This window comes from Rhyacophila brunnea, unplaced genomic scaffold (genome assembly GCF_057557595.1).
Source record: "Rhyacophila brunnea isolate RB1 unplaced genomic scaffold, BYU_Rbru_1.0 scaffold_17, whole genome shotgun sequence".
NCBI lineage: Eukaryota > Metazoa > Arthropoda > Insecta > Trichoptera > Rhyacophilidae > Rhyacophila > Rhyacophila brunnea.
This window is the reverse complement of record NW_028232827.1, coordinates 37975237-37992571: the sequence shown is the minus strand read 5'-3', so window position 1 is coordinate 37992571 and position 17335 is coordinate 37975237. Positions and strand designations below refer to the sequence as shown.

Below are 17335 nucleotides of genomic sequence, written 5' to 3'. Positions count from 1 at the left end.
ACACTTTTTTCCCATAGCGGCAGCTTACTGTGACATTACGTGATAGTCAGCGACATGCACCATAATATAATTCGTGTTTTATTTGCTTCTTGTTTTGATAGAAGACATTCAATATATTATAAGAAAAGCAGTTGTATCATATTATTATATTGTAGTAAGCTAATTTTATTATAAGACAGTTGCAGTTCATATGTATGATGGGCAAAATTACATAGATCTCTTTTGTGAATCACCTTATTAATATTATTTTACTAATCAATCCAATAAAATATTTTAGGTCTACAATCAGACAATGATGCATTATATAAATATGAAATGATGTCACAAAAGGATCCTTTAGCTGCCAATATAATAAAATAAATTATTCAATTTGTTATAAAGCTATAAGCAATTGGATTAAATACTATTAAGGCTTTATTTTAGAATCCTGGATTAATATATTATTATGTACACATTTTATTTGAATAGTAGCAACACAAACACAAAGGTAAAGTACAGACCTACAAACTTAACTAAATAATGGCCAAAAATGGAACTACGAACTACCATATGGACGCCATTTTGAAAATGTCATTTGAATGTCAGATTCTGTCCAGTTGCGAGTTTTGATTGGGTAGTTTTCGACAGTGGCTCCCCCATCCCATTCTTCAGATAAGTTTGTAGGTCTGTACACATTCAAATATGCTCAATATTGTCTATGGTTTCAAAAAACTGACATGATTTTGTATAAATACATTGATGGCTGTTCATACAACCAGAAATAAATATTTGGAAATGTGTTTATTTATTTGGGTATAGCAATAACTACAATATGTATAAGTTTTTAAAACAAAGATATGAAAATGGAATCAATACATTTTGAGTACAATAAGCGTTGATAAAAAAATTATGTTGCCGATTATAATAATATTATTTATGAGTGAGTATACAATATAAAATAATTTAAATTTAGCATGTAAGAGGTAACTAAAGAGACAAATATCTAAACTGGGCATGGTTATAGATTGTGAAGTAAATAGAACACAAGGAACAACTTCATCTCATAAAAGAATGAAGTTACTTGATGAAATTTGAATTTAATGCTTGAAATTTAATATACAAGCAGTACGCAACTAAAATATGTGTCAGTTGTATAATTTCCACAGATGTATAGTGCCTGAAAATGCTGAAAGATCGCTAAAAACAATTGAAAACTTAAATCAATTAGAATTTTACAAAAACAATTTTTAAAATATACAGAACCAGGTATGTATATTAATGTGTTATGTATTGAATACAGTAAAAAATCTGTTGATGAAGGATATAAACAGATTTTTACAAGGAATTGTGAGTAGCCATTTGCTCAATCCATCGGGTCCCTATTCTGAATCACATACACTTTAAAAAAGCAATTTTTGAAGTAGGATTTTGACTTCAGAGACAGGCGTTCTACGTCTACTGTTTATACTTGATTAAAAATAGTTACATCTTATTTTGAAATGTTGTTACAATAACTATTGTAACTATACATATTCCTTTCCATTATTACACAATCATTATACTGTAAATTCAATAAATTACTGTTATGTAATAAAAAAAATCTACATTGCTTCAATTTCCCCATTGCCAACTGAAAGCACCAAGCCACAGTTCACAAATAAAAGTTGAAGTCATATTCTTTGCTACCTCTTGAATAAAAATAATTAATACTAAACGATAGTATCTAACTTATAATGTGCGAGTACGGTAGCTATTTCTTGGCCAGTTTGGTCATCTTCTCGTCGAGTTTCTTGATCTCCTTCTGGATGTGTTCGAGATTGTGCGCAAAGACTTCTTGGACGCCCTGCAGCAGGGCTTTGTTGTTCTGAACGCCGGCCGTGATCGTTGTCTGTAGAGATTCCAACTCACCCATAGATTTTCCGAAATCGCTCGCTAAAACAAAGATTAATTTGTTAATATCTCTCATCTAAACTCATATATTTACTCATTTGAAAGTAAAGTTAATTATTGAACATAGATAATTATTTTGGAAACACTTCCGAGAAAATGTATTATAACCAATAGAAAAAATCTTTTTGAAAAAAGTAAGACACCCCGCAGAAATCGAACCGGCATCTTTTGGGTTTCGCGCCCGTGTCAGTACATAAATGTGTAGTGGTGTTCTTAATATATCTTAACTAGCTATCTTATCTTTCTCGCGATTTCAAAATTATGTATGTTCAATACTTCGAATATTACATTCTTAAATCTTGTGAATTATTCGTTAAAAAAATAATTAATCTTATGTTAATACGGTTTATGCCATTAATTCATATATAAATTGAGTCATTTTATAGATAGAAGAATATTTTTTATATTATTGTTTGGTTAGGCAGTGTTTAATTAAATTTTAAAAACTAATCAACACCATCTGCAATATCTATTCTTTGGACCATGTCCGATCCTGATAGGATCATATGGGCCTCCACAGAGTGGAGGTTTGTATTGACAGATTTTTGTTTTTTACGAGAAATGGATGTCAGCCACTTGCTCAACCTAATTAGGTCCATACCCTGACACACACAAATTGAAAAACAATATGTGTACTTGCCAGACCCAGGATTCGAACCTGGGACCCACGGCTTTATAGTCCAACGCTTATGCCGCGCGGCCACCGTGGGCGTGAATTCTATTCTTAGAATTAGAATTCGGGCGTCTATTCTTAGTTCAATGAAAACAAATAAGTATGACTGACAAAGTAGTGAGCACTATTTATGTCGGATATCAACACCCTACCTCCACTCTTCACCACCGACAGACATGGACTAAGAAGAAAAAAAATGACAATCGGAAAGCGGAAAGAATCGACGCATTACGCAAAAGAAAAATGAGTGGAATCACAATTGAAGGGTAAGCGGAAAAAAGTCACATTAACTCAGTTTTGAGATAAAGTGAAAAAACTTAATATCTTCGTTGTTATATAACTTTTTAAACTTAAATTAAAAGTTATCTTACATGTCAATTTAATATTAATTACAATTACAAACCACTATAGTTAAATATAGTTTTGCTAAGAAAAATGTATATTATAAATAGGTATTCTGTCAAATGTTTGTGATACAGTAAAACCCCGTTAGTAAGAACACTGATAATTCAAAATTCGCCGTAATTCAAAATTTTCCCGAAAAAAAAGTCCCTTGAACATTATTCTCATATAAAACCATACCTTTAATTCGAATTTGGTAATTCGCATATAAAAATATTCAATAAATCGTAATAAAGTACACTATTTCATGAGCTAGTCATTGAAAATTGTGACAGACTTTTCTTAACCCTTTATAGGGCAAAGGCCGAAAACGGTTTATTTATCGACCACCTCATTTATGAGCTATAAGTCATACACTAAATATGGAAATATCAACCTTAGTGCGTCAAGACGTTGTCGAGAACGTTCTCTGGCTATGAAATAAACCATATAATATGAAGTGTACGTCAATCGCTCGCAAAACACTATTTCGACGATTGGTCGATGTATCAGCCATTGCGCGTTTGCGGTCGCGACTCGACGAATTCGCGAGTGACACTTGACTTTGCAAGTCATTTTGTTGCCATTTATATTATGTGTTGTGAAAAAAGGTATGTACATAAGTATTTAATGTGCATTTATTTATCGATTTACATTATATTTTTTACAAATATATTGTGATAGAGTACTTGTTTCATCATTCTTTTGCCAAGCGGGAAGTACATAACCTCAAATTTGCAATTTGCACGGCTGACTTCTAGAATTATTTTAAAAATAAAAAAGCGGCTAAGGCAGCTGTGTATGGCTATGTTTTATTGTGATTATAGTATACTATCATAAATATATTTTAGTTTTACTCAAAATATTTGGGATCGGAAAAGTTTTCAAAATATCCGCGAAGAAATGGTGTTTTTTTGTTAGTTGTGACATCAATTGAATGCTAAAGTACTAAATTACTATCAATATCGCAACTTTCATTGGTTTGTATTGTATTATATTTGACTGAAATAGTAACATCATCATCAGCTGGGGTCTATCCACTGCTGGATGAAGGCCTCCCCCATCATACTTCTCGGTCATTTCGTAATATGGTAATGTTATAGGTCGGTAGGTACTGTTACGATAATATGTTTTATTTTTGTTTCAGTTCAGTAAATTTAAGAAAAAGAGCTGTCGATGTGCTTATTGTAGTATGGCTAGAGAGCCAAAACGCATATCTTATTTTTGTAAGCAATGTAACGTACCGCTTTGCATACTATGTTTTGAAAAGTATTACGTAAATGGGTGTAAAAAAATAAAAAAATAATTGTAACTTTTCTTATGATTAAATAAATAATATCGACCCTTAATCGGCAGAACAACGTAAGCGACACTTTTTGGTAAATTGCGTTTTAAATGGAGAACTGTTCAATATCACCTAGCGCATAAGTGACAAAAATATTAGAGCCCGATCTCAATCGCGTGACATTTTTTTAGGGTCTGTGCCTTTTAGCGTTTGAACTTGTATCGCATTATAAAGTAGAGCAAAACAACGTAACCGACGTTATTTGATAGTGTAAGCTACGGTACGGTTTATACGGTGGTCCGTCTGGTAGTGAGTTGTGCGAAAACCGATTTGGGAGCAAAGCTCGCGCCGTCCAGTAAAACTGGCTGATATAAAATAAACCTGGTAATAGAGTTTATTAAACAATAATTACCCGCCGTTACATCTCACTACTGTCTGATTTTGATTGTACTGATTTTTGAAATGTTAAAAATGTATAAGTATAAAATTTATACTGAAAATTTGGATTCTTTGAATGAATCCACTAATGTCGTGATTCGGAATGTTTTCAGAAACGTATTTAATAGACAGTAAATTCAACTTGGGTTTTCATCTACCAAAAAAGATAATAGTGTTCTTTTTGCGAGAAAGTAACAAATATGTCTGGTGACGAGAGACTTCGGCTAATTGAAACGGATACTTACAAATGTCCCCTTACCGTAAAGGATAAATGCAAGGAGATGTTCTTTAATGATCTGGCCAAAAGTAAAAATCACAATGACATTTTGTGCGCAAGTTTTGACCTCGAGAAGGTGCTAAACACTCCCTAGTCGAAATACGCATACTATAATGAAAGTATCTACGAAAGTGGAACAAATAATGGATACTGCTTTTTATGGGGTGAAACTGATGGTAAACGTGGCAGTAATGAGATCTCAGCAATCATGCACAAATCTTTGGACAGACCTGACAAAGCGGGAAAAAAATCAAGGAATTATTATACTGTGATTGGTCAGAATAAGAACCGGGCAACACTGGGTATGCTATCTTATTTTATGAAAAATTCAACTTTCATTGAATTGATAGAAATACATTTTCTATTACCAGTGGGTCTATTCTGTATTTATCGACCGCTAAAGTGATAAAGTGATAAATATTATCAAACTTAGAGTAGGTTTGTATTATAGAATTAGCACTTATTGTAACAATTACAATACGTTGATTATAATTGTTGCAATAAGTACTAACACTTTTATATAAACCTACCCTAAGTTTGATAATATCGTATCACTTTAGCGGTCGATAAGTATAGAATAGACCCACTGGTCGTACTACGATGCCGGTCGATTCCATTCATGCGACAATTGAGTCATTTATATAGTAGTTTGGGCACTATCAAAATGACCCACCATTATTTCCAACGCTAGGTCATCATGTCATATGCAGAATTCCGTGACTGGAAATCTTTCGCTGCTACTTGCATTCCTTCAAAGTTCAAATGTGAAAATGTTCGTAGACAATGTCTTTTTTTGGTTATACATTTATACGGTTATACGTTTGAGTTGCGCAGAACGCTCAACGCTGCGCCGAACGCTGGCACTGAGGCCTCACACTTAGACCTAGAAAATGTCATCAGATCCCGATCAAGTGCTGTGATGCTTTAAGCGCAGCCACCCTTGCTGTATAGTGCTAAATCACCAATATCGGAAATCCAGTATAACGAGTAACAGTATAAAAGTCTCTGTGTTAAATGTAATATCCCTCAGAGATGACGGATGAGTTTATGAAACTGCCACATGGATTATCAGTGGAAGATACTTTACCGGAATCCGATCAGGAAGATGTGAATGAGGATAATACAGCGATTACTGCTTAAAAAATGTGGGACAATAATTTTTTTGTAAAACTGAATAGTTCATTACAATTTTATTTTATCATAATTAGTAGGTCCCCATATTTAATTATGTACGAGTAGATACGTACCTATTTCAATTTGAAAAATAACAATACCTGATAATATTAATAATATAAGCGAAACCTTAAAAATACCAATCATTTATTTTTATTTTACCTATATGTGAATAAGTATCTACAAGCAAAAATATTAATTTAAAAAGTCAAAATATTTTTAATTTATTTAACAACGTCCCCTTTCGTAAAATAAATGGGTGCTTATGTTATTTATTTTAATACTTAATTAGTAATGCCCTGTGGTGATAATTAGCATGAAATTTATAAATAAAAACGACTACGCCAAATAGCGTAAGCGACATGCCTGGAAAAAATATCGTGTCATAGACATAAGCAAAACAGCGTTACCGCCACTATCTCGAAAACTAAAAGCACTAATGCAATTGTTTTATAATTTCCGTATAGGCAGTAGCCAATTATTATTAACTACATTAACAGAATTCATTTTTGGAACTAATTACGGAAATAATTTAAAAAAAACCTTCTCCTGTAAAATTTATGAATTGTCGCTTACGTTGTTCTGCCGATTAAGGGTCGATATGTACAACCATTATTTATTTGTTTTATTTGAAAAAAATATATCAAAAAATCAAAAAAAAAAAACACACCTGAATGGGCACTGGTTGATAAAAAAACCACCATAAATTATAGTTTTTCCAAATTTCTGATAGATATTTTTTATTTTTATATTGAAATTGTCTTAAGATATTAAATATCTGTGTGTTAAATGCTAGAGATCGGTTTGAAATGAAGAAAAAAATGCTTTGCCCTATAAAGGGTTAAAATATCAAAAATGACTTATTTTATGATGGTGATAAAAATAATCCTGACATTTTATGACCCAATTCGGTAGGCACATCTATCATCAGAAACGAAATTAATGAAAAGAAAATTTTTTTATTTTTCAAAATTTTAATATTTGTCTCCCATACATTTCGTAATTCGTAATTCGATTTTTTTTTCGATTTTCGGTCCCATGGAAGTCGTATTAACGAGATTTTACTATAATGATCTTTATTTTGAATTTCAATGTTTTCTTTCTGACGTCAGTCAGTGTTTGGACAATGATTTTTATTATTTTTTCCAAGTATGCCATCTAATAGGTTACAAAATTCTTCACAAGATGGCATCATTAACTCATTTTGCAATTTTTGTGGACAATGATCTTTCTTTCCGCTTACCCTTCAATTGCTAGAAAACCCATTTAATTCAATAATATAATTAATGTTTCTTACGGAGAGGTATATCACAGTCCAATATTTATAATAAAAATGTATACCTTGTTTGTGTAATGCTTCCAGAGCCTGCATTCTTTCCAAGATTTGGGTATAAGAAATTCCTTCTGTTTTCTTCACCATGTCATACAGATCGTTGATCTGAAAACACAAAATAAAATAATAGTAGGTACCTAGTGTAAAATTCTGTCTAAATATTATCCATGTGAAATATGAGTGACAGTAAAAATATATTTGCCATCTTTCTGCAATCCTTTTAGGGCCCACATGCCCGCCCTGTATAGGTTTACAATTAAGAATTTTGAGTGATATCCTTCAGAGCTTAGCTCGGTCACAATAATACTAAATGGGTATTATTGTAAACGATATCGTTTAAAATTACATCATAATATTTTGCATTGTATATTTGCCATTATCTATGTAATAATTATATCTCAAAGTCCATTCTTTCATATTCATTCATTCTTTTTTAACACTGATCTTTTTTGCTTAAACACGATTACAAAAAACATAAAGTATTATTAAATATTTATATTTAAAAAATCACTACAGCCCTTTGTGAATATTGGAATTGCCATATTTTGCCATTTTTTGATGAATTTTAAGATGCACGTATCCATGACTCGTGTAAGATTTGGTATTGTTCCAATATTCACGGAACTGGAAACTGCCATTCTTGATGGTATTGGCTTGTGTGTCTCCTTAGGAATCGAAGGCATCCGTTGTTCGTTCTCCTAAGGAGCAGAACTATCCTGCCATTAGTAATGCCAATTGGGAGGGAAATAACTATGTTTAATCAAATCGCATTGTATATTGATATATTCCACTCTACGTGAGGGTGAATTTAGGTGGACGTTGTTTTATAGGATTTTATTATTTACTCATATTACCCTGTATTTTTATTTGAAAAATTGTCAACACTTACTTTATGTCATGTCGTGAACGCTTTGAATTTATAATTTGTCATGTTCATTATATGTAAAATAAATAAATTTGAAATGTTTTGATTTTATTCCTTCTCCGGTTTTTATTTTTAAATATCTGTTTGCCGAATTTAAAACATTCAATACTGAGAACACGGCTGGCCGTTCATAAAAATATAGTAATAACAGCGATTACATAATATTTTATGAGGTCTATAAGTGCCACACAATGACTAATGCCAGCAAAAATCAGCAGTAAACGGGTGCGTTTATTTTCATTTTATCGACATAACAATATACTCTTTTAGAGACCTTAAACTAATCATTTTGACTATTGTACACCACCTGGGCCCTTAAGGCATCTGTCCACAGTCTATTCTACACGGTAATTCTCATTTTTAGAAAAACACGCCTTGCTTGTTCAATCTATGGATTAGTTTCCACATTCACATAGAGAGTAACAAACCAGTATTGATAACTGTAGTTGAGATGGCAACAAACCTGCGCATCTCTTTCAGGATTGGCGGGAGACGCAGCTTTGATGGCGTCCATCGCAGGAAGTAATCGAGCCAGACGTTGTTCGGCAGCATCCAGGTTCGTCGACTGCAAAGCGGCGGCTCGAGACGAAAGGTTTGCCGCCACTGCTATCAGTCCACCCACACTCTCTTCGCCCGATAACCTCTCTAGCCTTTCGGGAGATGGTCCTACTGTAGACTCTAGAAGGTGTAACCTATCGTTTCGGGTAACAAAACAACATATTATTTATATAGGTATTCTTTGGTACATTTTTATTTATGCTATTGAATATCTACCTCTCCGGTCTCCATGTTGTAGTGCCATCTATATTCAACGTGGCCCGGCACACCTCTAATGGCTTGATCACACTTTTAAGACAGGTCAGTTAGTATTAGTAATATATAGTAAATCTTATATCAAGTGCTGGAAAGCTGCATACTTTGGCCGTATTTTCTGTAAGAAGAATAATTTACTCCTACTCGTAGTGCAAGGGGTATGTAGGAGAATCGCTTGTCTGCACAACCTACGCAAGTGGCTCAATGTTCAAGGTGTTGGGGATCTGGTACGACTTGAAACCATGAGCCCCTCTTCGGATATGGCCTGAAGGGTGTACCTACCACAAATTCATTGCCAACCTTCGATAGGAGAAGAAATTAGCGGTAATATTCATAGAAATTTATAAGTCATATGGCTTTGTTCCAACCGTTAACATTAATCAAATAGTTCAACTCTTGCGCGGGGAGAGGGGAGAACCCGACAATAAAGTTTTTACCTGTGTTCAAGTCGAGCGAGTCGAGTTGTCTGGGCAAGGACGGTGGAGTCAGGTCTCAACTTGATAAGTGTAGTGGCTGTTTGACCCTTCTCACTGCTTTCTTTTAGCCCGGCATGATTTAAAAGTTTTCTAAAAGAGAAAAAACATTCATTCAAATACATAAACACAATTACTGCTGACCTTTTAATTACCAAATTTAAATAACACGTTAATTATATCTAATGGCAAAGTACTCCAAACGCGCCAGTCGTGGTGTTGGCACAAAATGAGTTAATGTAATTTTTGTTTTATTTAACTATTTATAATTATTACACATCTTGCACTTTTACAATTATGGATTGTGCCACATTGGTCAATCACTGTTGTAAGAAATAAAATAAAATATAAACAAAGTAAAATCTTGGAACGCATCTAGTGTGTTAAGTGAGGTACTAATGTGTGTAGAATGAAGAAGAAGAGAATTTTCTTACTTGAGTTTGTCGGCCTGCGGGTCATTCTCGCTACTCTCATCAAAGTTGAGTTCATCTAAGATCTGCTTCGTTGACGACACTTGCGATGCCATCTTTTTAAGGCTTTGCTAGAAAAATAGGACATAAATACGTAAAAAAAAGTTAAATTCAAAACATTGTAAAAACCAGGGCTTCGAACCGGAACTGAACCAAAAACCGGAAAAACCGTTATTTTTGTCAGAACGAAAACCGAGCTGAACAATAAAATATCGGCTTTTTCGGTTCGGTACACGTACAAACATGCGAAATAAATATGCTGTTGTTTTTCATTTGAAATATGTGTGCTAAATTCAATGCACAAAGAAATCATTCACGATCGTGTCACGCATCTCGACATAATTCTCATAATAATTATGTTATAACAGTTATATAAATATACCACACAACAAGTTCGATAGTTTTGACAGAAAATACGACATAGTTATAGCGACGCTGAGTGAGAGAAAACAATGTAATAGGCTTCATGTAAGAGCAGTCGGAAATAATAACGGTGACAATAATTCGTGCGCAGTAGAATAAATCGCAATCTACACAGTTTCAAGTAAAAGTTGTTCCACTATTTATAGTACCTAGTAGACATCTTATGGATTTTTATATAACTCAATAAGTCGTCTATACTAATTATTAAGGTGGACCATGCGGAGACTTCAATTTGTAGGCATTAAACGAGTAATGTAGTAAAAAAAAAACTTGGTTAAACATTATGTAGGAATATGTAGAACATATTAATTAATATTTTTTGATATAACTGGCTCCAGTATGAAGTATTTCATGATATGAATATTATGAAATATCAATAGAATGAAATTGTAAATTAAAAAACCAATGGAATCCCTGTCATTTTTGGCAGGTTTCGGTTTGGGGTCCTCAATATTTATAATCATGCGTTCCAGTTCCGGTTCCAAAATTATTATGGGGTTCTCAGGGTATGGTTCCGGTTCTATTTCCGGCTCTGGTTACAATAAGAAGTAGTACCTTTTCATCTTCAGGACTCTTCTCCTGCATGACGAGTAGTTGCTCAAGCAGTTCGGTCGTCTCACAGCGCAGTCTCTGGTACCTCTGCTGAGGACTTTCAGCCTCGCTCTCTGCCGCCAGCTCCCACTCTCCACATCTTCACAAATACCATTGACAAATTAACTAAATAAGCAAGACATAGAATGCACTCTGGGATATTTTCTTTTCATAAAAACCGAAATTTTATGTAAAACCAGTTTAGTTCTTCAAAGTCAATAAAACGAACATACAAAAAATCTACATAATACATAAAATCATATTCTACATTCCCATCCAGCAATATTATATACAGTACACTTTCAGTAATCCGCCGTTCGATTATCCGACAACTACTATAATCCGCCATTATTTTTACTAGTTGACAGCACAAAATCAAGCTCTAAAATTCGCCGGTATTCGATTGTCAAATTCAGTAGTCTGCTGCGTACAAGTATACAATGCAGATGAGACGGGTTTATTTTGGAAACTTCTCCTTCGTAAAACGTACATTCATCGCGAAGAAAGTAATGTACCAGGGAGGAAAGTGCTCAAGGACCGCATCACAATTATGCCCTGCTCCAATGCAATCGGGACACACAAACTGAAGGTTTTGGTCATAGGGAAAGCCAGGAATCCTAAGCCATTCAAGAATATCTGCCTCGCTGAATTTTTAGTATATTTTTGAATATCTAGTTAATAAACTTAGTTTATAAATATGTATAATTTAGTAAATACTTGATTTTGATTATAAATAAAACCGTAATTTGCTAGTACAAATTTCTCAAAAAAAAAACTATTTTACGAAATACTTTCACTAATTGGACACTTAGAGAGAGTACTGTACTAGTATTTTGTGTGTACATATAATATTATAGTTCAACAATAAAATTTAAAATATAATTATAACATAACTCAATAGATTTTTAACCTCTCCCAGCAAAAATGTATTTATACAATACTATAAATGTGAATTCCGGGCATGTAAAATTGGGTTCCACTGTACTTAATATGTAATGGTATTTTATAACGAAATAAACATTAATGGTTCGGATTCTCCATGTCGCTTTATCACCATCATTAGCCCAGATAATCAGGAGTTTACTGCATTCTTTTTTACTATCACTGATTTTAAAAAACCTCAGAAACATACATATTATTAGAAAAAAGGTTGGACCAAGTGCAACTCGAACTCATGTCTGGGAGAAGAAGACTTCAAATTTCACCAATTAGGAGGCAATCCGCTTTATGATCAATTAACGTAAATGACATTACTAACATAATCTAGCATTTTTAAACCTTCTATTATAATATAACATACATAATTTTCAAAATACATTATAAAATACAAATACAAATAAAATATATTATAACCAATAGAAAAAATCTTTTTTGAAAAAAGTAAGACACCCTAGCAGAAATGAACCAGCATCTCTCGGGTTTCGCGCCTATGCACATAGACCACTATGCTATAGGCGCCATACTTAATTGCGACAAATTTTAACTAATGGCTCTTAATACTCTCTGAAGCGCTTTTCAAATTGAGTTGCTATTGGCGATCGGCTTTTGTATTATCAAAGTAGGTATTACATTAATTAAGTACTAATCAACGTCACGGATCACTTCAAGATTTTTTGTTGTAACCTATTTGAACTTGCTCATAATTTTTGGTTAACTATTTTTTTTATTCACCCATTCATCCACACCCACGGTGGCCGAGCGGCTTACGCGTTGGACTATCACGCCGTGGGTCCCAGGTCACACCCACGGTGGCCGAGCGGCTTACGCGTTGGACTATCACGCCGTGGGTCCCAGGTTCAAATCCTGGGTCTGGCAAATACACATATTGTTTTTTCAATTTGTGTGTGAGTCAGGGTATGGACCTAATAGGTTGAGCAAGTGGCTGACATCCATTTCTCGTAAAAAACAAAATCTGTTAATACAAAACCTCTACTCTGTGGAGGCCCATATGATCCTATTAGGATCTGACATGGTCGGGAAAAAAAAAAAAAAAAAATTATTCAACGAATAATCTTCTATTATATTATATTTGGTACGGTTTAAAAAAGTAATAATATCACCGATTGACGGTGGCATAATGGGTAAAAAGTCACTTAAGTCATATTAGTATGATTGTAATTTAATAAGTTGTAAGTTTTAAGCTTACTTATAACCGGTGCGTATCCTTGGACTGATCCTGTCGGAGAAATCAACGCTCCCGGCGATCTGCTTTCCTTTGAACTTGGTGAAGGAGTCACTCATGGTGATGCGCATCTTTTCGATGCATTCATTCTCTTCTTCCGAATTCTCTTCTTGCTGATCGGCCTCCGGCAAATCAGCCGATTCGTAGATGTCGGGCTGGTCATAAGCCTGTAAAACATCACAAAGCAGCTGTTGAAGGGCATTACCAAATGAGAGGAAGTCTTTTCAGTACGATGCTATGTGATTAAATGGCATACGGTGCAACTATGAATTACACGCGTTGTTGAATATCCTGTCGTCTCGCAAATGAAAGTGGGGCGATTGCATCCATGAGGCCAAGGGTGGCAGTGGGAGCTTACAGTAGCGGAGTGAAGATGTCATCACATTGACTTGAAGTGCCGGTTCAGCATTTGATAGTGAATTGCAGACTTTATTTCGTTAAATCGCCATACTTGCTAACACCCAGCAGGGATTTTGCAGGGAATTTTCAGGGAAAACGCAGAATTATTGAAACTGCGAATACTTACAATTCCTGGAAGATTTTCGTACTTCGGGTCTGCCATGTTTATTGAAAGATTTTTAATAAAAAACTAGTGATATTATTAGGAAATGAATTTTTATCACAAAATGAAATTAGAATCTGTCAAAGTATGACAGTCTGACACATAGGATTGTAGCTGTTGGTAACACTGAATCATTGAGTATTGACTACACTGAATAATGGTATTATGTATACTTGTTACTATTTATTATTTGTTTTTCTATATTTGACTTACAGTTTCCACTAACAACTTACTAATATTTTTACAGCTGGTTAAATTTATAAGAAATGTAATTTTTTCATCAAACATAACTTATATTTCATTAATTTATTCAAAATACCTATGAGTGTGAAATATTTTATGTGACAACGAATAGGTGTACATACCTAGATCAGATGCCTACTGACCCTTTTAATAAAAAAATCGTACAATATTTTTGACAGCTCCAAAAAAATAATTCAAAAGTTTATTGTTGTACGTATCATAACTGTAATAAATAATTAGGGCAAAGAGATTTTGATAATCCCATTCTAAACCTGTTCGCGGAATTTTTTAAGTGATCCACACACGGCCACACTTTGATCTTCAATCATCTATCTATTTGCTATTCTGAGTCATTTTGGTGTTTCATAAGATATTCTTCACTCAAAAGTACACGTCAGATTCAAATTTTATTTATACACACTTTTCAAAGTGTTCCCAGTTATTCAGAGTTAACACAGTGAACAACAAACCGCAGCCAAGATGAGTTTCCAATGGACTATAATAGCGACATTCCTCTACATCGAGATCGGAGTTGTTTTGTTAATGGTTTTGCCGGTATTCAGTCCGAAACGATGGCAAAGAATCTTCAAATCAAGAATTCTGCAGCATATAAATGCCCAAGGGTCAGTATATTTCATTATGCTGTTGGCCGTTTTGGCTCTTTTCTTGCTTGACTCGATTCGAGAGATAAGGAAATACTCCACTGACATTTCTGATCATGACACGCACAAGCATTTGGAAACCGAAATGCAAGAAAACATGAGGCTGTTCAGAGCCCAGAGGAACTTCTACATCTGCGGATTTTCTCTATTTCTCTGCCTGGTGATCCGACGATTGGTGACCTTGATTTCCGCGCAGGCGACTTTATTGGCGCAGGCAGAGGCAAATTTGCGTCAGGCACAGAGCGCCACGACCGCCGCAAGGACATTGATCGCCGAAAAGGGGGCCGGCGAGGCGGCCCAGAACAATTCGAACGAGGCCCACGACAGGGAGGTCACATCGTTGAAAGCCAAACTTTCTCTTATGCAAGACGAACTCGCCAAGGAAAAGAAGGACAAGACTGCCATGAAATCGCAAGCCGAAAGCTTGAACAAGGAATACGACAGACTCACCGAAGACTACAGCAAACTTCAGAAGAAGATTACAATCAGCGCGTCGTCGTCAGTTGATAAAAAAGATGATTAGATTTCTTTTCGAATTGAAAAAGATTTGATTGTTAACGAATACTTTTACCACTTGGGGCTATTTACCAAGTTTTTTTTATAACAAAATACTAAATTTTGTTCGTCCTTTCCACACCTTCACCATCTCGTACTATCCATTGTTATAGAATTAGTTTTTTTTAAGTTGCTCGCACTGATATAACAAAAGCACATTGGAATAGTAAAGTTCTCAAAGCACACATTAAAATTGTTTGTAATCAAAGGGATTGTTATAATATGTACATAAAATTATATTGAAATACTGCCTAATTTTATTAGTCACTGCAAGTTCTTACACAGGATTGCGTCACAATCATAATATTATTATAAAGTATATTAATTGCAGAACGTTTTTTTCATTTGTAATAATTACCTTCATAATACACTATTACTATATTTGGGAGCTTTTCAAGCTGGGTTGAAGTAAGAATGAAAACAGGAACACCTAAATATAAATAAATATTTGAATCATTTAGCATCAATTACTCGTTTAATCTAATCTATATTTATTATCAATGCATTTTATCACTTATACCTATTACTTGCATCATTTGACTTTTTATTAACATTGCTTTTGGAACGTATTGTGAATTGGATTTACAAAACAAAAAAATCTTTTTTTACAAGATATATAAATATTGTTAATTGAATGAGGGTAGATAATAATATGTTAATAATTTTAGTCGACTGATATGTGCCTTCATTATATTCCTGGCTAGCTGATGAGGACACGTTGAATATTTTATTTACGGCTATGATACAGATAAGGCTTCATTTAATTTACCCTTTTTTTGTATGGTTGAAATTTTTTAATTTAGTTTTTTTTTGCTCAATATTGTGTTTAATGTTAATAAAAGGTGTGCACGTGTGTAGGGCCGTTAAAAAGTGTCAATATTTTTGACTGATACTTCTATAGTCCTGTCTACATTGGAGCATTTTTTCATTCACTAGATGAATGCATCGCAGTGCATGTGTAGTCTGCGCATTGTCTGCCACAAACCGGTTTCAAAATAGCCGTTTTTCATGATGAAAGTGCTAGCGCACGTAGCTCCATCACCGATGGACTTCTTTTCAACATCACGTCAGTGTTAACAAAATAATAATTATTCTGCGAAAAATGTGTAATAGTCGATAATACTATAATTATTACATCTTTGTATTTAAATCAGCGTTATGAAAAGATAACAACATTGCTTCCTGTTAGAAATTGAAAACTATTTAATGTTTTTTTCATTTTAAGTGTAGACAGTTAACACGCTTTCAACTTAAATTATACAGAAAACTACTGTGTTAAAACCAGAATTAAAAAGTTGAAGTGAAGTGGAAGATGAAGTGATCAAATGTAGACATAGCTAATTTGTGCTAAAGTGCTTTCTATCAATGCAGATATGGATTATTAGTATTGATAGTCTTCTTTGGTAGTTTTTCTTTTAATATCACAGCCCTACACGTGTACACAAAAGGTGTGAAGTCGTGTCACTAACTTTTCATTAATTTTGTACTCATATTATTTAGTAAGTAGGTGTATTTATTGTGTGTATTTGGATTTTTTTTTATTAATTTCACAATTTTGTTTTTTTTTTTGTTTCTGTTGAATTATGCAAGTCTGAAAAATAATGTCGCAATATTTTAATATCTGCGGGAAATTGATTTAGAAGTTATACTTTATTTGATTGAAGAAACTTCGAACTGTGTACTAAAAATCATTATAATGTAACCGAGAAATATAATAATATAATGACATATATATAATAATGTTTTTATTATTTTATAATATTACGATTAACAAACGCCTTGCAAGTTATATAGGAAATTTAACACTCTCATAAGGTCGGTATCCACTTGTTGCGTATCCACGTGTCATACTTACATCGTTGGGTATCATTCGGTGATATGATGCAATAGTGTCTGATTTTTCTTTAAACTCTTCTGGTCTTATATCGAGTCAGACTCCATATCGAG

At 33.8% G+C, this 17335-nt stretch overlaps 2 protein-coding genes across 2 annotated transcripts; one reads left to right on the top strand and one right to left on the bottom strand.

Moving 5' to 3' along the window:
* Nucleotides 1–725: 725 nt before the first annotated feature.
* DCTN2-p50 (dynactin subunit 2) lies at nucleotides 726–14036 on the bottom strand. The gene is made up of 8 exons (XM_085944689.1): nucleotides 13893–14036; nucleotides 13331–13533; nucleotides 11149–11284; nucleotides 10135–10241; nucleotides 9665–9793; nucleotides 8878–9106; nucleotides 7498–7594; nucleotides 726–1911 (listed from the first exon to the last, which is right to left on the bottom strand). Exons 1-8 carry the CDS (start codon nucleotides 13926–13928, stop codon nucleotides 1730–1732), a joined length of 1119 nt encoding a protein of 372 aa, XP_085800815.1. The 5' UTR covers nucleotides 13929–14036; the 3' UTR covers nucleotides 726–1729.
* A 412-nt stretch (nucleotides 14037–14448) lies between these two features.
* LOC147074037 (B-cell receptor-associated protein 31) lies at nucleotides 14449–16626 on the top strand. The gene has a single exon (XM_085944253.1). The coding sequence runs from the start codon at nucleotides 14652–14654 to the stop codon at nucleotides 15354–15356; it is 705 nt and encodes a 234-aa protein (XP_085800379.1). The 5' UTR covers nucleotides 14449–14651; the 3' UTR covers nucleotides 15357–16626.
* Nucleotides 16627–17335: the final 709 nt, after the last annotated feature.

Excerpts from the sequence above, each read along its gene's own strand:
- DCTN2-p50 (XM_085944689.1), bottom strand. The coding sequence starts at position 13,928 with ATGGCAGACCCGAAGTACGAAAATCTTCCAGGAATT. Across the intron at positions 13,534-13,892 it reads ACGAAAATCTTCCAGGAATT|GCTTATGACCAGCCCGACAT; the intron begins GTAAGTATTCGC and ends GATGTTTTACAG. Across the intron at positions 11,285-13,330 it reads AGGATACGCACCGGTTATAA|ATGTGGAGAGTGGGAGCTGG; the intron begins GTAAGCTTAAAA and ends GTATTTGTGAAG.
- LOC147074037 (XM_085944253.1), top strand. The coding sequence starts at position 14,652 with ATGAGTTTCCAATGGACTATAATAGCGACATTCCTCTACATCGAGATC.